The following is a 24,308-nucleotide window of genomic DNA, read 5'->3' on the forward strand; positions in this document are numbered from 1 at the left end:
GGAGAGGAGGACAAAAAGAAAAGCAATCAACATACTCCGTTGAAAATGGAAATATTACCAAAATATTTTTTTTTTTTTTTTTTTTTACTACGGAGCTACTACGGGGTGTAGAGGACATTATTGGCGTTACAAGTCTCTACCGTAATTAGTCTCCAACGGCAGGTATCCACAGGGTTCCTTTTTCCAAGAATACATCCAGGCACAAAGAACACTAATCCCTAACCCAACTAAAATAATGACAGGTAAAAAAAAAGTCAAAAAGCAAAGAAAAAAAAAATATTATTTTAGTTGTCTGAGCCGGGATAGGGGTGCCAGTCGAACAAGATTGCTGTTTCGTATGGACTCTGGACTAGTCTTGATAGTATTAATACATCCTTCCGCCCTCCCGCTGGCTCGGTTGAGACCTTTTCTTCCCCTTCTTGATATTTTTGATTCACCCTCCGTCGGCATCCTTTTTGGGCCCTTGAAGCTGGTTCCTCATCTCCGCCACTCCTGCTTGCTATCTAATACTACTCCACACCACTCTCGCCACCCAAAGCGTCAGTGCCTCGGTTCCAGCATCCTGCCCAGCGGTTGCCAATCAGATCCTGGATACATTTTTACGTATCCTCGCCATTCGTTACGAAATCATTGCCCTACTACCCTGCGGCATCTTGACGACAGAAGGAAAGGGATTCCAAGCCTGCTTTGGTGTGTGTTCGTCCATTGCGGAATCGAACCTCCGTCCGGATCTGTATTTGCTCCTATCCGTCATATTACGCCCTGTTTCAGTCGTCCGTCGCTTTCTCCACCTGCATTGTCCGTCCGCAGCGAATAGCTGTTGCTGCTGCTTGCTTGGTGTTATTGCACTGCTGCTCTTATAGGTGAGTGGTCAATTACGAAGATCGTTGGGTTTTAAATTCGAATTATTCATCCGTTGGCGGATATGTTGAAGCAGGAGCTAATCATATACTCGTCGCAGAATTCTGTCATGATACTCAGAGATCTCTCGGCAACAAATATGGGCCGTGGTGCATACGATACGACGGGTGTCCCCAAGCCGCAACAACCACCGAAACCACGGTAACTCATCGATCCGAACTCAATTGTGCAGCGCCCAAAATATATCTCTTATAATAATCGAAATTTTTTTGTCCTTCAACGCCATTCTTTTGATGCGGCACAACCCGCAGAAAAACAACTCTTTCAACATACCGGACGAATGCAATTGGTCGAACCATGTGCCACGTCTCTTTTTTCCGCCGGTGCTTTCTTCGTCAGCGCTGCTTACGATTGTGTCAAATCAACATACGTTTCCAAAAGCCAGGAGTCGCACCGCCTGGTTTACGCCTAATATTCCCCGTTGCCGAATACGGTTCCTCTAATAGCTTGCCTCGCATCGCCTCCGTATCGCCATTACTCCGTATCTCGTCTTGAATGTTTTCCAACCTTTTCGCATGTCTTTTTTATCCGAACGACCCATACATCGATTTTATCTCGCTTCTCCCCCATTGTGATACCAGAATGACACATCTGTTTTTTCCGGCGTTTTTAAAACATAGACGGCTGGGGGTCATCTGTTGCTTTGTCTGCTTTCCTTTTTTGCTTTGTGGGTTGGCAGCATATACCAGCAAGATTTATTAGATTTTCATTTGGCTTCGCAGCCACTTCCGTTCCTCACCCTGTTTTCTATACAAAATCTCCTTTTTTCGCCCGCATTTCAGCGACTTTTTAATCCTGTTTTGTGCTTTACACTCTGTACAACACTACTAGCAATGTGGGTGTGGGCAAATCATCGGTCAGGCGCCAGGAATCGCTCGTTTTGTTCCGGGTGAGGTGTTGGTGCCTCGGTATTCTGCATTGCTTTTCTAGTTCCTTTTTCCTTTGTCGGGCCTTTCTGTGAATTTTGAAAGATACGCATTAACGATTCCCCTTTCTCTGAAGATTGGAGCAGGATCTCCTCATGTCCCTTTAGGTAGAATTTTCCTATATTCCCTATTTCCCTCTTTCATCTTGGTTTCCTTTCAAGGGGCCGCACTTGATAATAATGACAATGTGACTGCTTGTTTTATTTTTATCTGTCATCAGTGGTCTTATAAATCGCTCTCCCATTTTAATCTCCGCTCGCGTGTAACCTGTCAGCAAGGCACGACTGTTTCAGAGCCTCGAAACAAGAATTTCGGCTTTCGGGGGCGGAACGGGTTTTCCGCAGGCGCAATCCCGGCGGCCATGTGCCCGTAGCCATAAAATGCTCAGAGTCAGCCAGTCCCTCATCGCTCCCTGGCCGTCCTTCTCTGCCTTGCTCTCAAACCCTTGGCCGGCCGAACCTGGCCGCTATCCTCACAGTAGGTCACGTGTATTTTTTTCCCTTGGCGTTGGTGACCGTCGTCATCACGCTGGGGGACGGCTATGCTAGTCCCGATGAGGTTAAGCGCCAGCATCCGCTGGCCTCCACACCTGCTCGTCGCATCAACCTCTCAGTAGGCAGTCGTTCATCGCCGAAGCTCTTCGTTCAACGTGCTCAGCATTCATATCCTTATAATTTTTTTTGAAATTCTTGGGAACACTTGGGCTAGAGGTCACTCTACTATCGAAAAGGTCCTTGGCTTTTTAGATATCATCCTTTGTTTCCCGTTTCCTAGTTTCCTGTTTATACAACTCTCCTCTTTTATTCTGCCTACCTGCTCCAGAACAGAGCGTGGTCGTCCTTCGGATATCAAGGCCCTGTTGCCTAATAACTAGCTCTTGATCGAGAGGGCCTGGATTCTGCTGTGTCCTTTCAACTTCTCTACACGACTTATTGTCCTTTTTCCAGGACACAATGTCCGATCCTACTGCGACACCCGGTCCGAAGCCAAGTAGCAGTGTTAAGCTGGTTCTGCTTGGAGAGGCTGCTGTTGGAAAGGTATTTTCAGCGCAAGAAATCTAGGATAGTGCCTGCAAAGCACCTTACTGACTTGAGACGTGGCTTAGTCCTCCCTCGTCCTTCGATTCGTGAACAATGACTTTCAAGAGAATAAGGAGCCCACTATCGGTGGTATGTGCTACACACCTATAACGGGAATCCTAAGTTTTCTAACGTAGGGTATTTCTTGTACAGCTGCGTTCTTGACCCAGAAATGCTCCCTCCCAACGCGCACAATCAAGTTTGAGATCTGGGATACCGCGGGCCAGGAGCGGTTTGCTTCCCTCGCCCCGATGTATTACCGAAACGCACAGGCTGCCCTTGTTGTCTACGATCTTACCAAACCTTCCTCCCTCACAAAAGCGAAGCATTGGGTTGCCGAGCTCCAGCGACAAGCAAGCCCCGGTATCGTCATTGCATTGGTCGGTAACAAGCTTGACCTGACGAATGACGGTAATGGTGAGGGTGCGGTATCGGCCACGGACGCAACAGGCGTCGATGGGTCGCCAGCAGCAGACGCTGATGGTGGTGATGAAGGTGAGAATGAAGGAGAAGATCAAACCGCGGCTGGCGATGCAAGAAAGATCTCTACACAGGAAGCCAGCTCATATGCAGACGACGAGGGCCTTCTATTTTTTGAAACCAGCGCAAAGACGGGAGTAAACGTTGCGGAGGTTTTCACTGCCATCGCCAATGCCATTCCGGAAACCAGCCTCAAGAGCTCAAGAGGAGCGGGAGCTGGCGCCGGTGCCGGTCACACTGCTTTGGGAGGTGGAAGACCAGGGGAAGATACACGCGTCAATCTCCGAGATCGCGGGGCAGCTACGGCAAAGGAAGGTTGTGCTTGTTAATGGGGCATAACTTCTGTCTTTGCTTGTTATTTTGCATCGTGTGGTCACCTTGCTTTCGTCGCATATATCAATGGGATTTCCTGGCAGCGCCTCTTCGTCTTTTCTTGTGATAATGGCGGGTATTGTTACAGTTTGTCTTATTATAGCCCCTGTCTTGTTTAGTCAGGATAGAAGAGCGAATGACTTGAACGTTATGTTCATTCATGAACAATTCTTGTGATTCTGCTCATGATAATATTGCGCTTCCTGCTTCTATTCGTCTGATATTTTGTGGTCAAGACTTTCCAGTTATGAAAAGAAGAGGGAACAACTACGTCATCAAATCATGCCCTCCATTCCATTTTCAAGGGATTCAGTAATAAATAATTATTTTTTTCCATTCAATATTAGGGAAGAACAGTGTATCAATGCTGAATGGGATGCACACTTCCTTGTCCACACAAATCTCCCACCTTCGCCAAACAACAAACTCAACAAAAGAAAATAAGAAACAGGAAAGACTTTAAGAAAACAAGTAGATAACAATATTGATCAATGCATGCAAACCAGGAGGTCACAGTAAGCATCCCAGTTGCAACATACACGCAACCTTTCCTCTCCCGATGCACCAACTCTGTAATTAGAATCCGAAAGACCCAACAGGAAATAAGCAAAAGATTACACCGAAACTGAACGCCTCGCTTTCCCCAGGGGTGACCACCTCGCTTTTTACCGGGGTATTATGCTCGACTACCAAAGCTTCTCCACCCCCCTAGCTCCGGCATCTTGAAGCGTGCTTCTCTCAGGTCGAAATAGGTAAGTAATGCCGAACTTCGGGAGACAACATAGTGGCATAGTTGACACTATCCCCCAACCGTGCATCCTTTATTTGGACATGATTGCCCCTTGCAATCGCTCCTCATCTCAGCGCACGGACGACATTCCTTTGTCAAGAAGTGACATCATCTCCGCGACACCTGAGAATCCATACCATCCAGCCCATCCGCAGCATCGATCCATCCGTACATTAGTCCATTCGCGATAGTAGCAGCCATCCAGATCATAGCCCACCCCATCGCTCCCTTCATCTCCACACCACTGATCGTACCCACAAGCTGCACCACAGTGTTCGCCAAGATAATCGTCGCCAAAAGCGCCGTTCGCGCAATCAACGTCTTCCTTTTCGCGGAGAGCGTCACCCAGAACCTTCGGTACAGGGATGTTACGAACAATTCCCCATCGCGCTCCTCGTACGCCGGGCCCGAATCCTCGGCATGAGGCTGGCCGATAGAGCTCACGAATAGGAAGTCCCGCACCGCGGAGCCGGCGGGCAAGAGGCTAAGGAACATCGGAATAAGACCCTTCGCACCTTCGTGCGCGGCTTGTACGCTAGGTAGACCCTCGAAGAATGTGACCAGGAATGAAGGTAGCCACGTCGCAAAGCTAATGTAGAGGATGACAGTGTAAATAGCTGTTGCGACGAACGTGGTGTAGACTGCAGTTGGACGGTCGGTGAGGATAGGACGGTCGTATGCAGTGCAGTCCGTGTGGATGACGTTGGTGCGCCGGAAGTAAAGAAACGGTGCGGTGGTTGAAAGTATGGTTATCGCAGCGACAGTGAGGATCGTTGTTGGTCGTAGGCCATAGAAGGCATAGAGCAGAATGTAAGTGGGAAAATTGATGAGTCCGATGAAGTTGGCGACATCTCGAGCTGTATTATGACTGCAGTGAGAACTTGTTCGCGCATGCACATGGGATGTCCTACAAAAGATGCAGAACGCCATAAGAAATCTCACCATCATATTCCAATGCCCACAAGGCACCAATCTCTAGAACCCTCCATCCCAACAGCGCCGCAACATGTACCCACGAATCCAGATGCTTGCTCGTCCACGCTAGATCCCCCCGTGTGATTGGCACACTCAGTGAAAAGAGCACCGTGCTGAGACCAAGGCTGCTAAGCGTCACAACTACAAATTTAAGAAATGAGCGCATGCAAGAATCCGCCTTCTGCTCTTTTGGCGATGGCAATGCGGCCTTGGTGGTGGTTTTGCGTCTTCGAGGGCTCGGGCCACTCGTGGATGTTGTCGTTGATTTGCGGCCCATTTTAGTTGACGCTCATCAACGAGGTAGGGAGAGAGGTGGAGGTGAAATTAACGTGACAGCAGAGTTTATACCAATTGAGCAAGTATTAGCTGATCGACTGAAGTATCTGGATGATAATATATCTGTCCATTGATAGGCAATCGTCGTAGGATTTGCCTTGGGATCTGTGTGTTTGGGAGCCTCCGGGTCCTGTTTTGGCGCGCGCGGGTCCGGAGCGGAAGGGAAGTGATGTCACAAATGTTTTGGGGCAATCTGCCTTCCATTGGCTGAGCTTATTTTGTGATGCTTGAACACTGGCGGAAGGGCCATTACTTGCACCATCAGCCTTGTCGCTTAAAGATGCACTTTAGATGGTTATTCATGAAGGTACTTCCTTAATGTACAGAGTATACGGAGTACACAGTATACAACGATAGAAGTAAGAGGTTATTGACAGCAATGCTAGGGAAAAAAAAAAAAAAAAAAAAGAAAAAGGGGGAAAAGGATAAGAAGTTTGGTGAAGCCGCCATGTGAAGATTTCATTGGTCTGGACTTCTGAAGAACCACAACGTTCCCAAAATATCACAGCAACCTAACTAGGAATCATGTGAGAACTAAGATCCAAAATAGAGAACTGTTGAGGCATTGGTGGGTTCTTGTTGCTTGTCCAAAAACACCTTCTTTCGTGAAATAAGCTCAATTGCAGAACTTGCTGGGCATGTGAACTTGCATACTAGCTTAGTGAATAACAAGCATACAGGTCCTCCATCAGATGACAGAAGAAAGGACGAAGGAAAAACGTTTGTCACAGGCTCGATCAATCATCACCATCATCATCCTCCCCCTCAGGTTTAACCACGCCAATTTCCAATGTACCAGTCTCTCTTCCCTTGCGATCACGCATGATAGCTTTGAACTTGCCGCCGTGCCAGAAATCTTTTACAGTGACTTCACGAGTTCTGCCCAAGCTCTCGATGTCGGAGATGCGATCCAGGGTAGCTTCGAGGTGCTCTTCGAATCCAGGCTCGGAGCAGATCTCTCGAAATGCGCGCTGCATCGGAACAGAATCTGCCCGCACCATTGCCCTGGAGTCGATCGTAAATATATTGTCGTGGTCGTAGCTTTGGATAAAATCGGCTCTAGTCATCACTTGCCGTGCTTTGTGAAGTGGGAGTTCGGGAAGTATGTGACCTTTTTCGGGGTCATAGGTGGATTCCATATCCTTTTCCAAATCAACAAGGGCTTTGGCGAGAACCATAGCGGCAGACTGGTTAATTTAGTCAGTAAAGCCGGAAACGTAGACCTCAACACGTGGTGACCTACGGAATATTTTTGTTCATCCATTACGTCGTCGTCCATTTCCTCTCCCAAAATCCAGCATTTGTTCAAGAACCATGTCTTCTCGGCTTGGCAAATCGCGTCGCAGGCCGCGATCATGTCTGTGGCCTTGGCAACTCGGTTCAAAAATGTTAGCCTTCCACCAACTTTGTCGTATATTTCTTCCAATATTTCCTTCGGAGTAGTTTCATTGAGGTACTTTGCGCGGAACTGGTAAAGCGCTCTCATTGCTTTGTCTTTTGGAAGGTCCGGGACTGGGATAACTTCCATTCGAGAAGCATAGCGCTTGAGGCGCTCATAAACCCAGTAATCATCGCTATTGAAGACTTTTTGGAATGCGGTTAGATTGAATGATCGCCAATTTCAGGGATTAAAAAAGCCAAAAAAAGAAAAGAAACATACCTATTGTTATAAGATTGCTTGCAGCCCATTGCTCTGCTCGCTGCTGGAGCATCTCTAGAAGATCGCGCCCATCCTCGTCGTCACTGACCAAATGGGTGCTATTGACTATCAGGATCAAGGGCGTTTTGCTCTTTCTCCTTCTCCGTAATGCAACTTTTTCTAATTTATTAAGGGCCCGCTCAATATCGAGCAGCGCAGTTGTATCACGTGGTCCCCGAATACTGAAAAGGCTGCCTATGTAGCTGAAAAGAGGATGGGGACCCTCAGCATCCAAACGAAGTTAGATCAAGGCAGGTAAACGTACTCTTCATGGTACTCAAAATCCAGGGCCTTTCCTAATCGAACCCGAAAGATTTCAAGGTCTGCATGGGCCTCGAACATGGCAACTCCGGCGCCATCGATCTTTCGCATGGCGTCAAGGATCATGGAGCTTTTCCCGGTCCCTTTCTCTCCGATCAGGAGAAAATAGCGGCCTTTGGTAGTGCCATTGATTATTTCATCGACTCTAGTTTGCTCTTCACGCTGAATCCAATGCGTTGTGTCGCTTCCCTCCGTTCCCATTGACGGGGCTACACCGGCGACTTCCAGCACAGGGTCTCCGGGATTGAATGCGTTATCCATTTTCTTAAGTACTAAATATTTATAATACTTGTAGTAAGAATAGCCGGCAAGACTGGAGACGGTCGGAAAGTCAGAGATCTTATTGCGATGTCCGCACGGAAGACTATTTCCTTACCCTAATACAGCGATTGAAGCGAACGTGGTTGCTGCAGACTCAAACATCCGCAGAAGCGTAGACCTTAAAGTGGGTTCATCAGACCTGGAATCCCTTTCTGGCATCTCTGGAGTCTCCTGGCCGGGCTGAGGAGGACCGCCAGGGCTGAGGTCTTGGGAGCCATAGAGGCGGATCCGGGTCACTGTCCATGGCGCATAATTAGGGCGAATGAAACTTCTTCCAGCACCAAAGACAGCCCGTGTGCGCAGCAAACCCAATGGCATAATGGATCTTTGAACATGGGCTGAATGTCAATCTCACAACTCGTTATCCGTAACCAATGGTATCTGATAAGAACAATCAAATAGCCTCCCTGTTACACCGATAAAAAGAAGAATGGACCCCAACATACGTCACCAGCATAAGTCAAGTAACCAAACCGCAAATAACAAGAACAAGGAAAGGAAATAAAAAGAGCGACTGCCAGGCCGGATTAACACAGCGATGGCCCAAACGAACGTGATTGATTTTTTTGTGAAGCCTTGCGAATAACTCAGCAGCTCCCTCGGGGCCGCTAGTTAGCCACTCCAGCTGTGCCACATCTCGCCCCTGGCTCGCTCACGTGGCTGATAAGATCGGGCCCAAACTCCGGGATCTTCAGCCTTCGCTCCGATCCCGCCTCCCAGCGCAGTTAAGTCTGCTCCAGCTATCGGTCAAATCCAGAGGAAACAAATCGTCTGGTTGTATATATTGTTTATCCGCAGAATGAAGGTTGAGACTCTGCTCGAGATCTTAACCTCTTGGCATTTCGTCGCGGCCACGAGAGCTCGGCAATCATCGCATTTCTTTTCCCCACAAGTTGCAGGGAGCTTGAGTATATGCATGTATGTGTGCGCTCAGTACGGAGCACCTACCGGGGGGCGCACATGCGCATCATCAAACGGGCGAGAAAGGAACATTTGTTTTCCCGGGATGGCGATGAGTCTTCCTGCCTAGTTGATGCGTGGAGACTCGCTTCCCGGCATTCTTCAATATTAGCAAGCAGGGATTCTCACTCAACACTCGACAGGGGGCGATTCGCTCATTGAACATTGAGTTATCACCTTGGGACGGACTAATGTAGCAGCAGAAATTTTCACACCGTACGGGGTACTAACCACATCTCTGGTGTATTTTGCAGGCCGTCTCTCTAGCGCTAGTTGATTCGGCTCGTATCCTTCGGTCCCTAGGTGTGATGCAATGCGAGAAAGTTGCTTGGGAGACGCACATAACGTCCTTTTTTGAGCATGTCGCGATTAGCGGAAAATGCCTGCAAAGCGTCCAAAACGCAATGAGATTGCTTCAGTCGCCGCGGCCTACTGTTTCGATATTGGCGGGAAGCCAAGGTCTCTTAAAACGATAGAGCCAGCAACCAGCAGCAGCGCCTTGATGGTTTCAGACGCAAGCTGGTTTCGGAGTAGAAATCCGCACACAGAGCTCTGAAGGATCAACCATTCTGGTCAACCCCAGTAACTGGCTTAAATTATTATCTCTGGCCACCGTTTATATGCGGGATCGCTAGCTCGATTGTTATCAAGAGCCCCGTCGATCCAATACTACTCTATGTGTTGCTCAGCGGAAACGTCCACATGACTCCCGCAAAGCCATCCAGCTGAATGGGAGGCAAATTAAGGGTAGAACCGACATCCACCCCATCATAGATCGCAGCTGTCCGGAGAACAGGAAACTTTTGATACTCCTTGCGATCGCAGCAGGCTTTTCCGCCCGTTCAAGGTCAAAGTTTGCTTCGGCTCAATCGGCGGCGCTGGTCCTTCAGCCGAGCGAACCCCATTCGTCCAGCACCTCGGGCGGGTGACTAAGCCCGTGGGAAGGAAAATCCGGCTCCGTAAAAATTTCTCCCCCGGAGATCATCCAAATTTCAGTCTTTTTTTGCGGATTCGAAGCAAAAACCTCTTTTACATGAAATAATTTTCGTCGAATTGGTCGGTTAGACTGCATATCTTTTCTCAGTTTTCCCTTCTTTTAATATTCTTTATTTGCAGTTTGTACTTTATGGTTCAGCTTCTGTCCCATTCCTGACCTCTTTCGTCATTCATTCTCGGAATCTCGAAAGGGAAGCTTACTTTTGCATCAATTCTCATTTGAGCGCCTCTGGATAAAAATAGCTTTGTCTTAATTTTTATCGAATTGTCCCAATGGAGCAGAACAATGGAACTACTGAACACCCAAAGGGTATGGCCTCGTCTTTCCCTTAATCATGCAATTGGCCGCACTTTTTTTTTACTGTTCCTGTACTTGTTTGGCATTATGCTAACCTGTTTTCCACAGAGGTGTTGGACCAAACCAATCCTTCGAACGAGGTGACCGGAGTTCCAAATGGAAACCATGCAGAAGGCGAAGGTGATCAAAATGCAGGAGGTTTGCACACCCTGGAGAAAAAAAAAAAAAGAAAAAAAAAAGAAAAAAAAAAAGAAAAAGCCAATTCCTACATGACTGGAGATCTGACTTCCTCTCTTCTTGAATAGAAGCACCGGGGCTTTTCCAGATCACTGTGAAGCTGCCTCATGAACCCTATAAGATCCAGGTCATGGTCAGTGTGATATCCGTTTGGGTTTGGGAAAATTTAACTGACCTTTTCTTGCGCAGGTATCGAACCAGGAACAGGTTCAGGATGTGCGCCAATCCATCGTCGAGCTACCCGGGACCTTCCAGTATACAAGCTTTCACTTGGAACATAATGGCGAGAGAATAAATGACTATGTCGAGCTTTCTGAGGTCAAAGACCTCAAGCCCGATGCCGAAATAGTCTTGGTGGAGGACCCATATACCGAGAAGGAGGCCCGAATGCACCTTGTGCGGATCAGGGAACTGATCGGTGCTTCCGGAGATCGGGTCGATAATTTGCATGGAATTTGTGCAGGTTTGTCCCTCCACGATTCCGTTGCTGCTGGCGAGCAACTGTCGGACGATATTCCCTCAAAGGAGGAGAACTCCGCCAATGGTACTGCGGAACATGCTCTCGTTGGCTATGAGGTTCCTGGCCCTGCAGACCTTCGAACCATTCTCCCCCGAAAGCAGGCCCCATTTCCTAAGACCGTCAAATCCATCTCCCTTTCCCCCTGGAACCCTCCACCATACCATCTCCGCCAAAAAGGACACTTGCTCTACCTTCAAGTCACGACAAACGAGGGCGAGCAGTACCAGATCACCTCTCATGTCTCTGGGTTCTTCGTCAACAAGTGCTCTAATAGCAAATTCGACCCGTTCCCCCGAGCAGCTCCCAAGAATTATAGCGCCCATTCGCTACTTACCTTAATCTCCCTCATCTCCCCGTCCTTCGAGAATTCTTTCAAGGCCCTACAAGAGGCCAATAACAAAAAGGATCTTTTGACCACATTCCCCTTCCAGAATTCGATACCACACAACCCGTGGCTCGTCCCTCCAACTTCTAGCCCTGCAACTGCTCATCAGTCAGACATTACAAGGCCACAAGAGAACTATTTGATTGCCGGTGTCGATAACTCTGAGACCCTTAGAGACTGGAATGAGGAGTTCCAGACGACGCGAGAGCTTCCTCGTGACACTGTGCAGGACAAGGTATTCAGGGAAAGATTGACTTCAAAGCTGTTCGCGGATTATAATGACGCTGCGGCTCGGGGTGCGGTTTTGGTCGCCCGTGGCGAAGTCGCTCCTCTGAACCCGACAGAGGGTAGAGATGCCCAGATCTTTGTCTACAATAATATATTCTTCTCTTTTGGGGCTGACGGAGTTGGAACCTTTGCATCTGAGGGCGGCGACGAAGCTGCTCGTGTTGCTGTGGCCAAGGATGTAATGGGTGTTAAGGCAGTCAACCAGCTTGACATTGCTGGCCTTTTCACTCCGGGCACCATGGTGATCGACTACCTTGGAAAACGTGTGGTCGGCCAGAGCATTGTTCCCGGTATCTTCAAACAGCGAGAGCCCGGAGAGCACCAGATCGACTATGGTGGTGTTGACGGCAAAGACGTCATTGCGAAACATGAGGCTTTCGTTCCAGTCTTTGAGAAGCTCTCCAAGGCACTGCGAGTGAAGAAGCACCCTGTCTGGGACAAAGATGGCGCTAGACATGAATTGGAGAGTAGCGTTGAGACGAAAGGGCTTCTTGGCACCGATGGACGGAAGTACGTTTTGGATCTGTATCGTATTACGCCATTGGATGTCCTGTGGTATGAGGATTCCGAAAACCACGAGCCGTACCCACATCGGATGTCAGTTCTTCGATTGGAGTTGGTCGAATCTTATTGGAGGTTTAAAATGGGCCAGTATGTCAAAGAGGAAGTTGAGAAACGCAGAAAGGCCAAGAAAGAGGCTGAAGAGAAAGCCGAGGAAAGCAAGCCGAATGGAGAGGCTGCCGACGCATCTGAGAATGCTGAGTCCGAGAAGAAGGAAACCACTTCTCCAGACCAAGAGCGAGTTGACATCTCTGACTTCAAGCTTGCTCTGAACCCTGATGTTTTTAGTGGCCAAGTACCACAAACTGATGAGGAGAAAGAAGAGTGGGCACAGGATGAGAAAGAGGTTCGTGATGCTTGTAACTATCTGAGATCCAAGGTGTTGCCTGAACTGATCCAAGACCTCCATGATGGCGATGTTGGATTCCCTATGGATGGACAATCCTTGAGCCAGCTTCTTCACAAGCGTGGTATCAACGTTAGATACCTCGGAAAGCTTGCAGCCTTGGCAAAGGAGAAGGGGGCTAGACTTCAGGCCTTGACCGCCCTTATGACTCAGGATATGGTTGCCCGTGCATTCAAGCATATTGCTAATCGCTATCTTCGAAACCTCCCTTCGGCATTTGCCACTTCTTGCATTGCGCACCTGCTCAACTGCTTGCTTGGAACCGAAGTGAATTCCAAGCCTCGCGCAGAGATTGATGAATCTCTCCGTGAAATCTACCCTGAGGGTGACTTTTCTTTCGAACAGGTGACACCAACAGCGCTTAAAGAGGACATTGAGAAGCAAATCAAGATCCGTTACCGGTTCTCTCTTGATGCTGACTGGACTTCTTCTTTGAGACATCTTCAACTCCTCCGAGATATCTCTCTCAAACTTGGACTTCAGCTTGGCGCCAAGAATTACGCCTTTGATCGGTCTCAGCTTAAGAATCAAGATCACTCCCCTGCTGCGAATGGCACTCGGACCCCAGAGGAGGGAGGCAAGAAGAAAAAGAAAAAGGGCAGCGACCAGGCTTCTCCACGACCTGCGCAAAGTCCCGCTCCAGCTGTTACCTTTGTTCCAGATGATATCTTGAACATTGTTCCTATCGTCAAGGACGCATCACCCAGAAGTGCGCTTTCTGAGGAGGCCCTCGAAGCGGGGCGCATTTCCCTGATGCAGAACCAGAAGGAACTGGGACAAGAGTTGATTTTGGAGTCTCTGTCTCTTCATGAACAGATCTACGGCATCCTCCACCCTGAGGTTGCTAAGCTTTACCACCAGCTTTCTATGCTCTACTATCAATCAGACGACAAAGACGCGGCTGTGGAACTTGCACGAAAAGCTGTTATTGTCACAGAGCGCACCATGGGAGTGGATTCTGCCGATGCCATCCTGAGTTACCTCAACCTCAGTCTGTTCGAGCACGCCACTGGAAACACCAAGGTTGCGTTGGTGTATATCCGACATGCATTGGAGCTGTGGAAGATCATTTATGGCCCCAACCACCCAGACTCTATCACCACGATGAACAATGCTGCCGTCATGCTTCAACACCTCAAGCTCTATCCCGACTCTCGGAAATGGTTCGAGGCATCACTCACCGTTTGCGAGGAGCTCTTCGGAAGACAGTCCGTCAACACGGCCACCATCTTGTTCCAGCTTGCCCAGGCTCTTGCTTTGGACCAAGACTCCAAAGCAGCCGTGAACCGGATGCGTGATGCATATAATATTTTCTTGAATGAGCTCGGCCCCGAGGATCGCAACACGAAGGAGGCTGAGAGCTGGCTTGAGCAGCTCACCCAGAATGCTGTATATATCGCCAAGCACGCCAAAGACATCCAGGCCCGTCGACGCCGTCTGGCGAACCTGCCGACTCGTCTCGGTACCAAGCCCCAGCCGCAAGTTGGACAAACCACCTCAGAGATGGCCAATGCGGCGGAGGCTAGGGGCAACGCGTCCTTAGACCCCCGTAGTATCGATGAATTGTTGAAGTTCATCGAGGGTGGCGAGTCCAGTGCACCGCGCACTAAGCAGAAGAAGCGTGCTGCTGCCCGTAACCCCAAACTCCGGGGTTCGAAGCAATCAACTGTGAAGCCATCTTCCTAAGCACGCTCTAGTGTCAGAGTGCCCACTGCTTTTTGTACAAAGTGAGCTTTGCAACACATATTCGTTTCATTTCATGTTGGCGACTATCCTTTTATGAATAAAAAATTTCAAGACTCTATCAAAAGAGAAAAACCCTTCGGAACGATCTCGTTGAGGCATACCTGTACTCAGTACGGAGTATATTGGGGGGATATTGCTCGTCCTGGTGGGAAAGGATTGGAGCCGTTCGGATTTTGGGAACTGTATATATCTCTACTCTACTCGATCATGATCCAGCCTTGTACTCTTTCTATGTATGAATACGTCAAAAGTCCGCATGGCATGGATTTGGGTTTGGGCCTTTTTGCTTTTTTTTTTGTTTCCTTTTGGCTCCTGCTACAATTCTTGGATCTTTGTTCTTGTCGCACATGGCAGTCTATCTATGGTGGGGGCGACAAAATGTTTGCATGGTGTACTATACCGTCTTTTCGACCGCCCGGCCATCCTCCCGTGTGCTTCTGGTTTGTAAATATCTTGATTTTTTGCACTCATAAAACATCCATTTCACTGTCATCTTTTTCACGACCTTTTTCATCTCGGTCTCGTCTCGGTGCCCAAGGCATCCATTACGGTGCATCTCGGCCCGTCCCTTTCCCGTTCCCGAAATCTTGTACCGTATTATGTAACTACAGTAGGTAAACGAGTGGATCACGTGACATTTGCATTGTTTGCATGTTTATGTTTATCTTTTCGGGGAAGCTGGGGCGCAAGGGACGAACTTCAACCTGAGACTGAATGACACTTCAGAGCATGTATATTGGCATTTTATAAAGACTCTCGAGAATTACCGTGTTAATTTTTTATTTACTGACTTAAATACCTCTTTTAATGCCGATATATTGCTTATGATCCTTCTAATTGACCTCCTTGCTGGGGTCCATCGGAGATCGCAGGTCTAGGGTTAGGGAAGCCTCTATTTCCGATGTCGAGGGTGTGATTTTGTAGGAGGTATTTTTGGACACTGGGTTATCTTCCCGGCTCCGAAGATGGCGTCGAATCCCCCTCGCTGCCGTTCACGGTCGATACCACCGGCGACATCGAAATGGTGCAACCGAGTTTTACGACCCTTGACTTCGGCAATCCTACGCCTCGAGAAGTATTGGAAGACTGCCTCCATTCAACCGCATGAAATTACGCACAGTATATCAGAGGAGTCCCAGGGGCTCACGTCGAAGTCACGCAACGACGGCGGCCGAGCTAGTGGTTGCGGCGAAACCTCAGACTCGGAGACTGGGAAGGACGATCCGACGTGGGTTCCAAGAAATGCCGTGCGCAAGCGTGTTAAGCATAAATATTCTGGCCGCAGGGAAAGTTTGAATAGCATCGCAAGAGCCCGATCGAGGGTTGTTGTTCGGAGCCCTGAGAGGGAGAGATTACAGCCCGGAGCCTTTACTATTGCAACCCCGTTGATTTCCGGAAGCAAAAGCAGATACATTGAGCAAGATTTTCGCGATGAAACCACTATACACACGGCGGAAACGCGACTAAATCCGGCTGGCTCTTCAGCTTCTGTTAAGTCTAAGCCTACTCGCAATGAGTTTCCGATTGATATTCCCCCTACTGATAGAGACATATATGGGGAACCTTCGTATTTTTCGATTGTTGGAGGAGTTTTCTATGCTTTTGACACATTTCTTAAGATTACTGCGATAGATGACGCAAAACTTACGTCCAAGGAAGTCCCCTCCTTGCTTTCTATGGCCCTAAACAAGACATCGGAATATATTCTGCAGGAGCAGGATCGTTTAGATAACGACGAAGAGAACGACGAAGATATAGATGTGGCAGATGTCATCTTCACAGACCTAGAAGATACTTATACCTCGACCAACAAAGGGTGGAGACCCTTGAGGACGCTTGTCCGCGCACATGGTATTCGTCTAGTTTGCGAAACTATCCGAAAGAGATGGATACATGCGCAACTTGCCCGATACTTTGTTTTGAAAGCTCTTGAAATTCCTGCGAATCATGCTGCTGAAGAGCTTCTTGGAGTTATACATTATATTACTCCGGCAATGCCGCCTCCAAAATCGCTTGATAGCGTGCTGCTTTCCGAACAAAAACAACTCTGGCCGTTAGCGGGTTACATGAGGAAGTCGTGCAGTTTGGCAGTTTTCTTTCGCGAAATCTCTTCGTTGCTAATTCGCGGAGCTCTACCTGCGGAGTGGATGGCAACAAGTTCAATGAAGTCCTACGTGATTGACGCCATGCAATCCGTCATCTCCAACGATGAGCATTTGGCAGCCTCAGTTAAATTTCTTACAGCTGTTGTGCAGGCTTCTTTAGGACTGGTTAAGCCTAAAGGTCCTTCGCCGCTAGGCCTCAGCCCGAACACACTCAACAAGTCCGCCCTAACCTCTAAATCAATCCGAGGCGGCTTACGTTCGGGAAAGGAAGCCACAAGCTGGCAGATGCCTATCAACGAGGAAGTTATACCCGAGGCCTTGAATAATACTATTTGCAGTATATTTACAGTTCTTTGCAGCGTGCATGTTGCTCGCTTTGGGACTGGAGCGCTCACCAAGTCTCCTATGTGGCATATTGTCACTCATGTAACCTCTGTCGTGCAGAGATATTTAGAAGAAAATGTACATGAAACAAAAGATGATTATAAGGGCCATGAAATCCGAATTGGATATGCTCTAGTTACGCAATACTTGCTTGAGCATTTGGAATCTACAGCGGATTCTCTACGGGATAGGTCGAGGGCGAGATCTTCCCCACTCTTTTTGGATAGTGTTGAACATTTTATTCGTTTCAGCCCCAACCGAAAAGAGCTCCTGACAGCGTTATCGGGGCTGTTTCTTCAGGTGGCGCGTTGTCTTGGGAGAGCACGAGGAAGAAATAGCTTCGACGTAGTCAAGTCGCTGACCAGACTTTTCACGTCGACAGACTTGAGGCGCTACCCAACATTTCGTGCTGCTCTCGCTAAGGTAGCAGTAGAGGTAGCACTCAATTTTGCTGAATACACTTGTTTACGGGAGCACCACGCGTGGGCTGCTGAGCTTCAAGAAGAAGTGGCCGAATCTGATCTGGGCACGCTTGACCACAGGATGGAGCCTCTCACTCCTTCATTATGCCTGAAGACAACCGGGTTTAGGTGGGAAGATGGGATTGGGGAGTGGGTTGCGAAAACTCCGTGTGCGAAACGTAACGTCACGAGTCGTGGGAGCTCAGTAAAGGCCCACCAACAGGCAAGATTGACGAGTGAGAAGACAGGCTCATCATCCACTGCGGATGGTGATAGTGACTCTGGATGGGGTAGTGCCGGCGACGATAAATCCTCTATTGATGAATTCGATTCCAGCGTCACGTCAAACTTCTCACCTCCGCCATTTCCACGGAAAAGGAAGTTTGGCTCAGACGAAAGCGAATTTGAGGATAGTGCAGTCTCCGACACGACATCCGCTTATCGAATGAGACGATGGCGGGATACAAGTCACAGCACGGGGAATAGTCGTTATGATAATGTTATCAACGCAAAGGCCCATGGTCCAACGACAAGAAATCAACGTGCGCCTCAAGACGAAAGGAGACCCAATAACAAAAGATCAACGAAGGCAATTTCCATTGCTATCGCCGTTGAGCTACCTTCAGCCGTTCCGCGAAAGAGCAGCGACTTTGAAGTCGTAATTCACACAAATGACTTCAAAGGCGGCGCGGAGTCAGTTTCAACGGGAGACAGTAACAGCGGAGAGACGGTCGATGATGATGATGACGTTATAACGACCAGTGCTCCAACTCTTTATGAGCGTAATCGAGACAAGAGACCCCGCCATTCATATCCGCAAGTGGTATTGCATTCTTCCAAGTATATATCACAATCCGAAGTCCATTTTCCTCGTCGTTCTTCTGCTAGATTAGCGAGTCGACAACGGCAACAAAACGTCATCCCCTGTTCGGATGGTGATGACTCTAGCGATGACGAATTAAGTTTTCTCTAAGAACCCATTTAACAATATCCATGTCTCTTTTCAGCATAACAGCAACCGGCAGCATGACATTTGCATTTTGTTTCTTTTAATGATACCCCGTCTTTTTCTTTTAGTAAAAATTAGGAGCACCTGCATTGGAGTCCTGGTTTTTTTGATATTTGTTCGCTATCTTCGGTGCTCGCCCTAGTGCTGCGGAGCTCTGAGGTTTTGTATTATCAGTCAAGTACCCTTGGAGTGCGGACCTTTTGAAAATGGCTTGCTATCCGTGGAGTATTGGATGCTATTTTTGTATCAATAAATTGGGTAATCGGCCGTCCGCTCGAGCCCACATCTTACGACCATGAAACGTGATCCTTAAACACGGCACGGTAGCACAAACAAACCTATACTTTCTCTTGAGCAAATTGTTTGGCATGAGATGGTATATTTACCTGTTACGCACCCATTTTATTGTTGGATATTCTGACTGGTTAGAGGCTTTGGAGACAAGGCTTATCCGCTCCCTGACTCCTGGTTCATAACAACTGCCGTATAAAGGCGACTGGGATCCAACCAAACAAATAAGCCACCAGGCCGCAAGGCATATTCCGAGCGGGAAAAAAGATCTTGGACATTGCTTATGTTTTGCTTCGCGTTTAGTCAAAGGAACCTCAAGTCACTTCTATTCAGAGAATACCATTACTCAAGCGAAATGGACTCGTCCCGGATGCACCAGTTGACGGCTCGTGCCATATAAAGATCCACTCACGGGAGGGATAAGCTCGTGTCCAGGACAGGGAATAATCGGATGGGCACTAATTTTGTCATGTCGCGTCCCGAGATACAGTAAACAGACTAAGGGTAGTTTCGAGCATCATAACTCGAACCAAAATTCCGCTCTCCGCCTCCCCTTCTGATGTCGAAAGTAATACTGGTAGTCGTTGCTATCTCCCCTTTGGGGTACCGATCGTCGGGAAGTCTCCCTGGTTCCCCTTGCTGACCGTTGGAAGTGAAGTTACACTGAGACATGCTCCTCCAAGCTGAATGTTCCAACCACGGTGTGAGATATCATCGTACAAGGTTTGCACGGTGCACTACATGTGACCGATTCTCCATCCTGATCCGGATCATCGGGCATAGACTCGAAGCAAAAGACATCAATCGTAATAATATGTCCAATTGTGCGTACTTTGCTCCCATGCTAAGACTAGAGAAGCAATCACTAGCTCGCTGAGCCCGTAAATAAAAAAAGGAGCTGATAAAGGGGGGCCAAGGTAACTATTCTGTGTGGATAACCAAATCAGTATTACTCCGTATGGAGGAGTTAGTTATGTATTTCCCTACCCCCCTGCAACCCCACGCGTCGATGTGAAATTTTAACTCGTAACTCCTTTCCGGCCCGATCTGCTTCGGCGGCCGATCACCTAACTAACCAAATCACAACACCCCGGGATGTCCTTTATAGTTGCTGTTCGAGCTGTTTCATCGTGTTCTTCACATTGACAGGCTCCAAAAACCTTGCCCAAGGTGATTCGATTTGCTAACAGTTTCATCACTCACCTTTAAGAGAAATACCTCGTTCTACAGATACCGAAGAGTCCACCCTCGGATTGTTCGACTTTGCAAAACATCTCGACCGATTTGTTAGAACCGGAGCATTATGGCCAAGTCTGCAGCTTCTGCTTTGTTACATGCTTCCAGAGATTGCCCGCCCGAGGGTTTGTGATCGTGGCTTCATAAATTTGCGAAGGCAAAACCTGGGAGCCGTCTGTTTCGCCGTCCTGTTTTGGAATGATCGGTGCAATCGTCCCCCTGCACAATTTAAATTCTGAAATGCGCTTCCTTGCTGCGCGGCGTGGTCACTTGCCTGTTGACTTTGAGCGTGATCCTTTACGTGTCTGCGCGGATCTTTCACAATCGAAGTTGTTCGATCAATCTGACCACCCAGTTTCTATATCAGACAAGACAGACAGACAGACCATTTCGTGCATGTATGATCCACTTTATCGAGGCGGTTTACCTTCCTGGAGACCTGGGGTTTGCAGCGGAACACGGGGTTCCTCGTAATCCTGGCTGCCCGTCTAACTTTTCTAGGTATTTAGACAGACAGGCATCAGCATGCGAGATGAGGCGATTCGGTTTGAAATAAAAATTAGGTAACGTCACCCCACGCGATCGCTAGCGATCTCTCGAAAATTTTCGAGTGAGCATCTCCCAGGCTTCAGGGGACGGCCGGCTCTCAGGCCCGACTGCCATTACCAAATCTCGACGGATGGGATGTGCACAGGTGCCCAGCTTCCGCGCTGCAGATACAACATGGGCAGCCTGTGAACAGGGGACGCCGTTAGCTCCACACGCATACTCGGGCAGATGTGCCCCTGGATTGCCTCCCTGCAGTTGTTTCTTACATTTCGCAAGGAATAGAACGGCGTCGTGGTCGTTGTCGTCGCCTGCTGTGAGACGACAGAGTTTTAACATGCAGAAGGATCAGAAAACTACCTCTATCTTCATCTATTCTTTGATCATTTCGAAGTCAGAGAACGTGTGGTTTTTCTATATCTCGTGCAGAGCACAGGCACGGTGTGCGCATCGTGATTTGCTGTCTTTATCAACCTCGACGGCTTTTGTTTTACATTTTCGTACACTCTTGCTCCAGCTACGATTATCACTGCGCCAAAGGCGCAAGACTAGGCCTTCATTTTCGTTGGCTTTTCCTCTCACCGCTGGATTTACTCATCTAAGCACGGATTCCTTGCTTTGCCTACTACACACGTCTTTGTTCCCGCTCCGGATATAAGCTATGTGCAGTGGCTTCCCGAAGGGTTTTCTTTACTCTTCCTCTTCACAAAGCCGAGAATCCTTGCATTTTTGCATCTAATACATACGACGCTTTTTCGAAAAAGTCCAATAAGAAGCGTGACCTCATTGTCGTGACATACGACAACTGCTAGTTCACCTCTGTGGGACGATACCATCCCATCTTCGGTTTCAGCGCTATCTTTTGTATAGTTGCCGAATCGACTCCATTCCAAACTCCCAGAACTAGCCGGTGACTTTGCTCTTTTGTGCGTTGGGCTCCACGCAGTCACCTCTGGTGCCGGCGAGGGAGTCTCAATAACATCGACAGCATTGTCTGCTATATTTCAGTGCTCCATCCTAGTACCCACATTGTCCTGATTCCTTCTATCTTTAAGTGGGAGTATATGAATCTCGATACCCGATGTTGTGAACCCATTTTGAGTGATATTCCTAGTCATGTTCAGTTCCCTGCACATATTTGAAAGTTCCCCGTTCCCCTTTAAATTCCTGTCTTTCTGAGCCTGTGGCCGGTCTATGAAACTCCACGAGGCTGGTCAGCGCGGCTTTTGCAAATTGCTATATAGAGACTTGGTGTTTAGTTAATTCTTTCATGCTTCCCTTTGTGTGGATTTGAGTGTTATCATTGTCATCGTGATGTTTATACAACTTCTGTTGCTCCTTCTTTCCACCCTTGTTGGTGCAAACCAACATCAGAACCCTTCTTTCAGCAACTATGAGAGTGTCTTGTCCTTAAGGGGTACGAGTGGCGGTCGAGGTCACAAAGACACAACAAATATCAGCATCGTCAGTAATGAGTTTGGGAGATCAATGCTATACGCTGGATTGGGTCTCCTACTCTTTTTCCTAACATGGATGGTCGGCCTTCGCATTTCTGCGCACATTAGACATCTTGCGAATTTGAACAATGGTACACAGAACCACTTCGTTCCTTCGGGCCTGTATTGGGCGTGGTTGAAACGTCATGTTATATACGCTCCCATGTTCCGCGTTCGTCATAATCGCGAGATTCGATTGTCATCTGCGATAAATTTTGGAACTCTCCCGACTCGTTTTCAGGCAGCCCTGCTGATGGGGATTTTTGCAATGAATATAACGTTATGCTGCGTTGCTGTCCCATATGGATCGACAGAAGAAGATCTTTTAACCACTATCCAGATTCGATCCGGGATACTGGCAGTGGTCAACTTGCCGCCTCTCGTGTTCATGGCTGCTAGAAACAACGCATTGATTAAATTGCTGGGAGTCTCTTTCGACACGTGGAATCTTCTTCACCGCTGGCTTGGTCGAATCGTGGCTTTCGAGTCCTTCATTCACGTCATTGCATATATGGTTAAGAAAGTCCATACCTGTGAGTCGTCCAATACAAAGAAATATGACTTCTCTCTCTCCAAATGTTAACTCGAGGGTCTCCTAGCGGGCTGGAATGCGCTCATGGTGACAATCACACAGAGCAAACTTATCAAGACTGGATTAATTGTAAGGGACGCGACCCTTAAGATTCAAGAACTATCAGCTGATTAATACTGAGGCCGTCTCCATCCTGGCTATGATATTAATCCATTCTCCATCACCAATACGACACGCATTTTATGAGACCTTTTTACATTTTCACATTGTCTTTGTCGCCGCTTTCTTGGGATTTTTGTGGATCCACCTGGAAAACCAACCTCAACAACCGTATGTACCCAGTGTAGTCGGTATATGGGCCATTGAGGTAATCCACAGTTCATTAGGAAGTTGATGAATCCTGGCTAACTCAGAATCAGCGAGCGGTCCGGTGGATACGTGCAGCCTATCTCAGTCTGGGCAAAGGAGGGACAACTGCAACCGTCGAGGTTTTGCCGGGTGATGCCATGCGCATTACATTGCGAATTGTGCGACCATGGGTATTCAAGCCGGGCCAACATCTATATCTTTACCTGCCAGCAGTCGGATTGTGGATGTCCCATCCGTTCACTGCAGCTTGGAGTGACACCGAGGAGGTCCCCTTGGATAATGGGGGTCTTGTCAGGACTAAACAGGATGTTCTCAAACTGCAGAGGGCTAACATTTCCCTGGTAGTTCGACGGAGGACGGGTCTAACCAACAGATTGTATAACCGCACTTGCCGGGCTGCTGACGGCCGGCTTACCTTTCGAGCCGTGGTTGAAGGACCCTACGGCACAGAACATTCCCTCGATTCATACGGGACAGTCATACTTATCGCCGGTGGCGTCGGCATCACGCACCTGATTTCCTATGTGCGACACCTCGTTGCAGGTTTCGCCAAAGGTACGGTCGCCGCACGACGAGTGACGTTGGTCTGGATTATTCAATCTCCAGACCATCTTGAGTGGGTAAAGCCGTGGATGACGAGCATCTTGAGCATGGAACGCCGTCGTGAAGTCCTACGGGTGATGTTGTTCATCACGAGGCCGCGCAATATGAAAGAAATCCAGAGCCCCAGCACCAAAGTGCAGATGTTCCCCGGAAAACCTGACATTGAGAGGTTACTCGATGGCGAGGTGGAAAACCAAGTCGGCGCAATGGGAGTCCTTGTCTGCGGTACGGGAAGTTTGAGTGACGATGTCCGGAAAGCATGCCGAGAGAGGCAATCCCCAACGCATATCGACTTTATCGAAGAGTGCTTCACCTGGTAAATTTATTTTGTTTTCTTTCCCATTTCTTGATATGACCTTTTGATGTCAATGTCTGCGTGGGGATTTTCAGCGTCTATACACCCTATGTATCTATGTGTGTATATTTGGGAGCAAATGTTGAAGGGATCTTCTACTTGTATATAGGATAAGGAGTTTGTGAAGGTGTGAGATGATTTATCATGAGCTTGCATTTGTGTACTCTGTAACTACTCTGTACACACAAAGGAAATTCATTAACTAGGAGTTGAGAGATTATCCAGGAGGAAGATGGTTGTCCTGTTGGTTTTGTTTGTAAACAGCGTTGGAAATCGTCTTGGATGGCATCATATGTTTTGATGG

General features: G+C 48.2%; 9 protein-coding genes across 9 annotated transcripts; 6 read left to right on the plus strand and 3 right to left on the minus strand.

Annotated features, from left to right (window-relative positions):
• Positions 1 to 284: 284 nt before the first annotated feature.
• CIMG_13742 (uncharacterized protein) lies at positions 285 to 1,491 on the minus strand (the record flags this gene model as incomplete). Its single annotated transcript, XM_004446344.1, has 6 exons — positions 285 to 492; positions 720 to 848; positions 953 to 1,109; positions 1,195 to 1,251; positions 1,292 to 1,329; positions 1,400 to 1,491. 6 exons carry the CDS (start codon positions 1,489 to 1,491, stop codon positions 285 to 287), a joined length of 681 nt encoding a protein of 226 aa, XP_004446401.1.
• A 977-nt stretch (positions 1,492 to 2,468) lies between these two features.
• On the plus strand, positions 2,469 to 4,082 carry CIMG_03759 (small GTP-binding protein). The gene is made up of 3 exons (XM_001244317.2): positions 2,469 to 2,884; positions 2,953 to 3,016; positions 3,080 to 4,082. Exons 1-3 carry the CDS (start codon positions 2,801 to 2,803, stop codon positions 3,733 to 3,735), a joined length of 804 nt encoding a protein of 267 aa, XP_001244318.2. The 5' UTR covers positions 2,469 to 2,800; the 3' UTR covers positions 3,736 to 4,082.
• Positions 4,083 to 4,091: 9 nt separating this feature from the next.
• Positions 4,092 to 5,965, minus strand: CIMG_03760 (uncharacterized protein). Its single transcript, XM_001244318.2, has 2 exons — positions 5,511 to 5,965; positions 4,092 to 5,425 (listed from the first exon to the last, which is right to left on the minus strand). The coding sequence occupies exons 1-2, from the start codon at positions 5,818 to 5,820 to the stop codon at positions 4,677 to 4,679; spliced, it is 1,059 nt and encodes a 352-aa protein (XP_001244319.1). The 5' UTR covers positions 5,821 to 5,965; the 3' UTR covers positions 4,092 to 4,676.
• A 535-nt stretch (positions 5,966 to 6,500) lies between these two features.
• On the minus strand, positions 6,501 to 8,538 carry CIMG_03761 (uncharacterized protein; the record flags this gene model as incomplete). The annotated part of the gene is made up of 5 exons (XM_001244319.2): positions 6,501 to 7,066; positions 7,123 to 7,463; positions 7,540 to 7,781; positions 7,844 to 8,212; positions 8,276 to 8,538. 5 exons carry the CDS (start codon positions 8,536 to 8,538, stop codon positions 6,617 to 6,619), a joined length of 1,665 nt encoding a protein of 554 aa, XP_001244320.2. The 3' UTR covers positions 6,501 to 6,616.
• A 1,647-nt stretch (positions 8,539 to 10,185) lies between these two features.
• CIMG_03762 (protein TIF31) lies at positions 10,186 to 15,109 on the plus strand. Its single transcript, XM_001244320.2, has 4 exons — positions 10,186 to 10,486; positions 10,583 to 10,672; positions 10,780 to 10,844; positions 10,901 to 15,109. Exons 1-4 carry the CDS (start codon positions 10,450 to 10,452, stop codon positions 14,555 to 14,557), a joined length of 3,849 nt encoding a protein of 1,282 aa, XP_001244321.1. The 5' UTR covers positions 10,186 to 10,449; the 3' UTR covers positions 14,558 to 15,109.
• Positions 15,110 to 15,327: 218 nt separating this feature from the next.
• Positions 15,328 to 19,127, plus strand: CIMG_03763 (uncharacterized protein). The gene has a single exon (XM_001244321.2). The coding sequence runs from the start codon at positions 15,583 to 15,585 to the stop codon at positions 18,538 to 18,540; it is 2,958 nt and encodes a 985-aa protein (XP_001244322.1). The 5' UTR covers positions 15,328 to 15,582; the 3' UTR covers positions 18,541 to 19,127.
• A 1,043-nt stretch (positions 19,128 to 20,170) lies between these two features.
• On the plus strand, positions 20,171 to 20,577 carry CIMG_03764 (uncharacterized protein; the record flags this gene model as incomplete). The annotated part of the gene is made up of 2 exons (XM_001244322.1): positions 20,171 to 20,228; positions 20,261 to 20,577. The coding sequence occupies 2 exons, from the start codon at positions 20,171 to 20,173 to the stop codon at positions 20,575 to 20,577; spliced, it is 375 nt and encodes a 124-aa protein (XP_001244323.1).
• Positions 20,578 to 20,782: 205 nt separating this feature from the next.
• CIMG_13743 (uncharacterized protein) lies at positions 20,783 to 21,307 on the plus strand (the record flags this gene model as incomplete). The annotated part of the gene is made up of 1 exon (XM_004446345.1): positions 20,783 to 21,307. The coding sequence occupies one exon, from the start codon at positions 20,783 to 20,785 to the stop codon at positions 21,305 to 21,307; it is 525 nt and encodes a 174-aa protein (XP_004446402.1).
• A 656-nt stretch (positions 21,308 to 21,963) lies between these two features.
• Positions 21,964 to 24,051, plus strand: CIMG_03766 (ferric-chelate reductase; the record flags this gene model as incomplete). The annotated part of the gene is made up of 4 exons (XM_001244324.2): positions 21,964 to 22,678; positions 22,745 to 22,806; positions 22,844 to 23,044; positions 23,091 to 24,051. 4 exons carry the CDS (start codon positions 21,964 to 21,966, stop codon positions 23,967 to 23,969), a joined length of 1,857 nt encoding a protein of 618 aa, XP_001244325.2. The 3' UTR covers positions 23,970 to 24,051.
• Between the last annotated feature and the right edge of the window lie 257 nt (positions 24,052 to 24,308).

This window comes from Coccidioides immitis, assembly GCF_000149335.2.
Source record: "Coccidioides immitis RS genomic scaffold supercont3.6, whole genome shotgun sequence".
Taxonomy (NCBI): domain Eukaryota; kingdom Fungi; phylum Ascomycota; class Eurotiomycetes; order Onygenales; family Onygenaceae; genus Coccidioides; species Coccidioides immitis.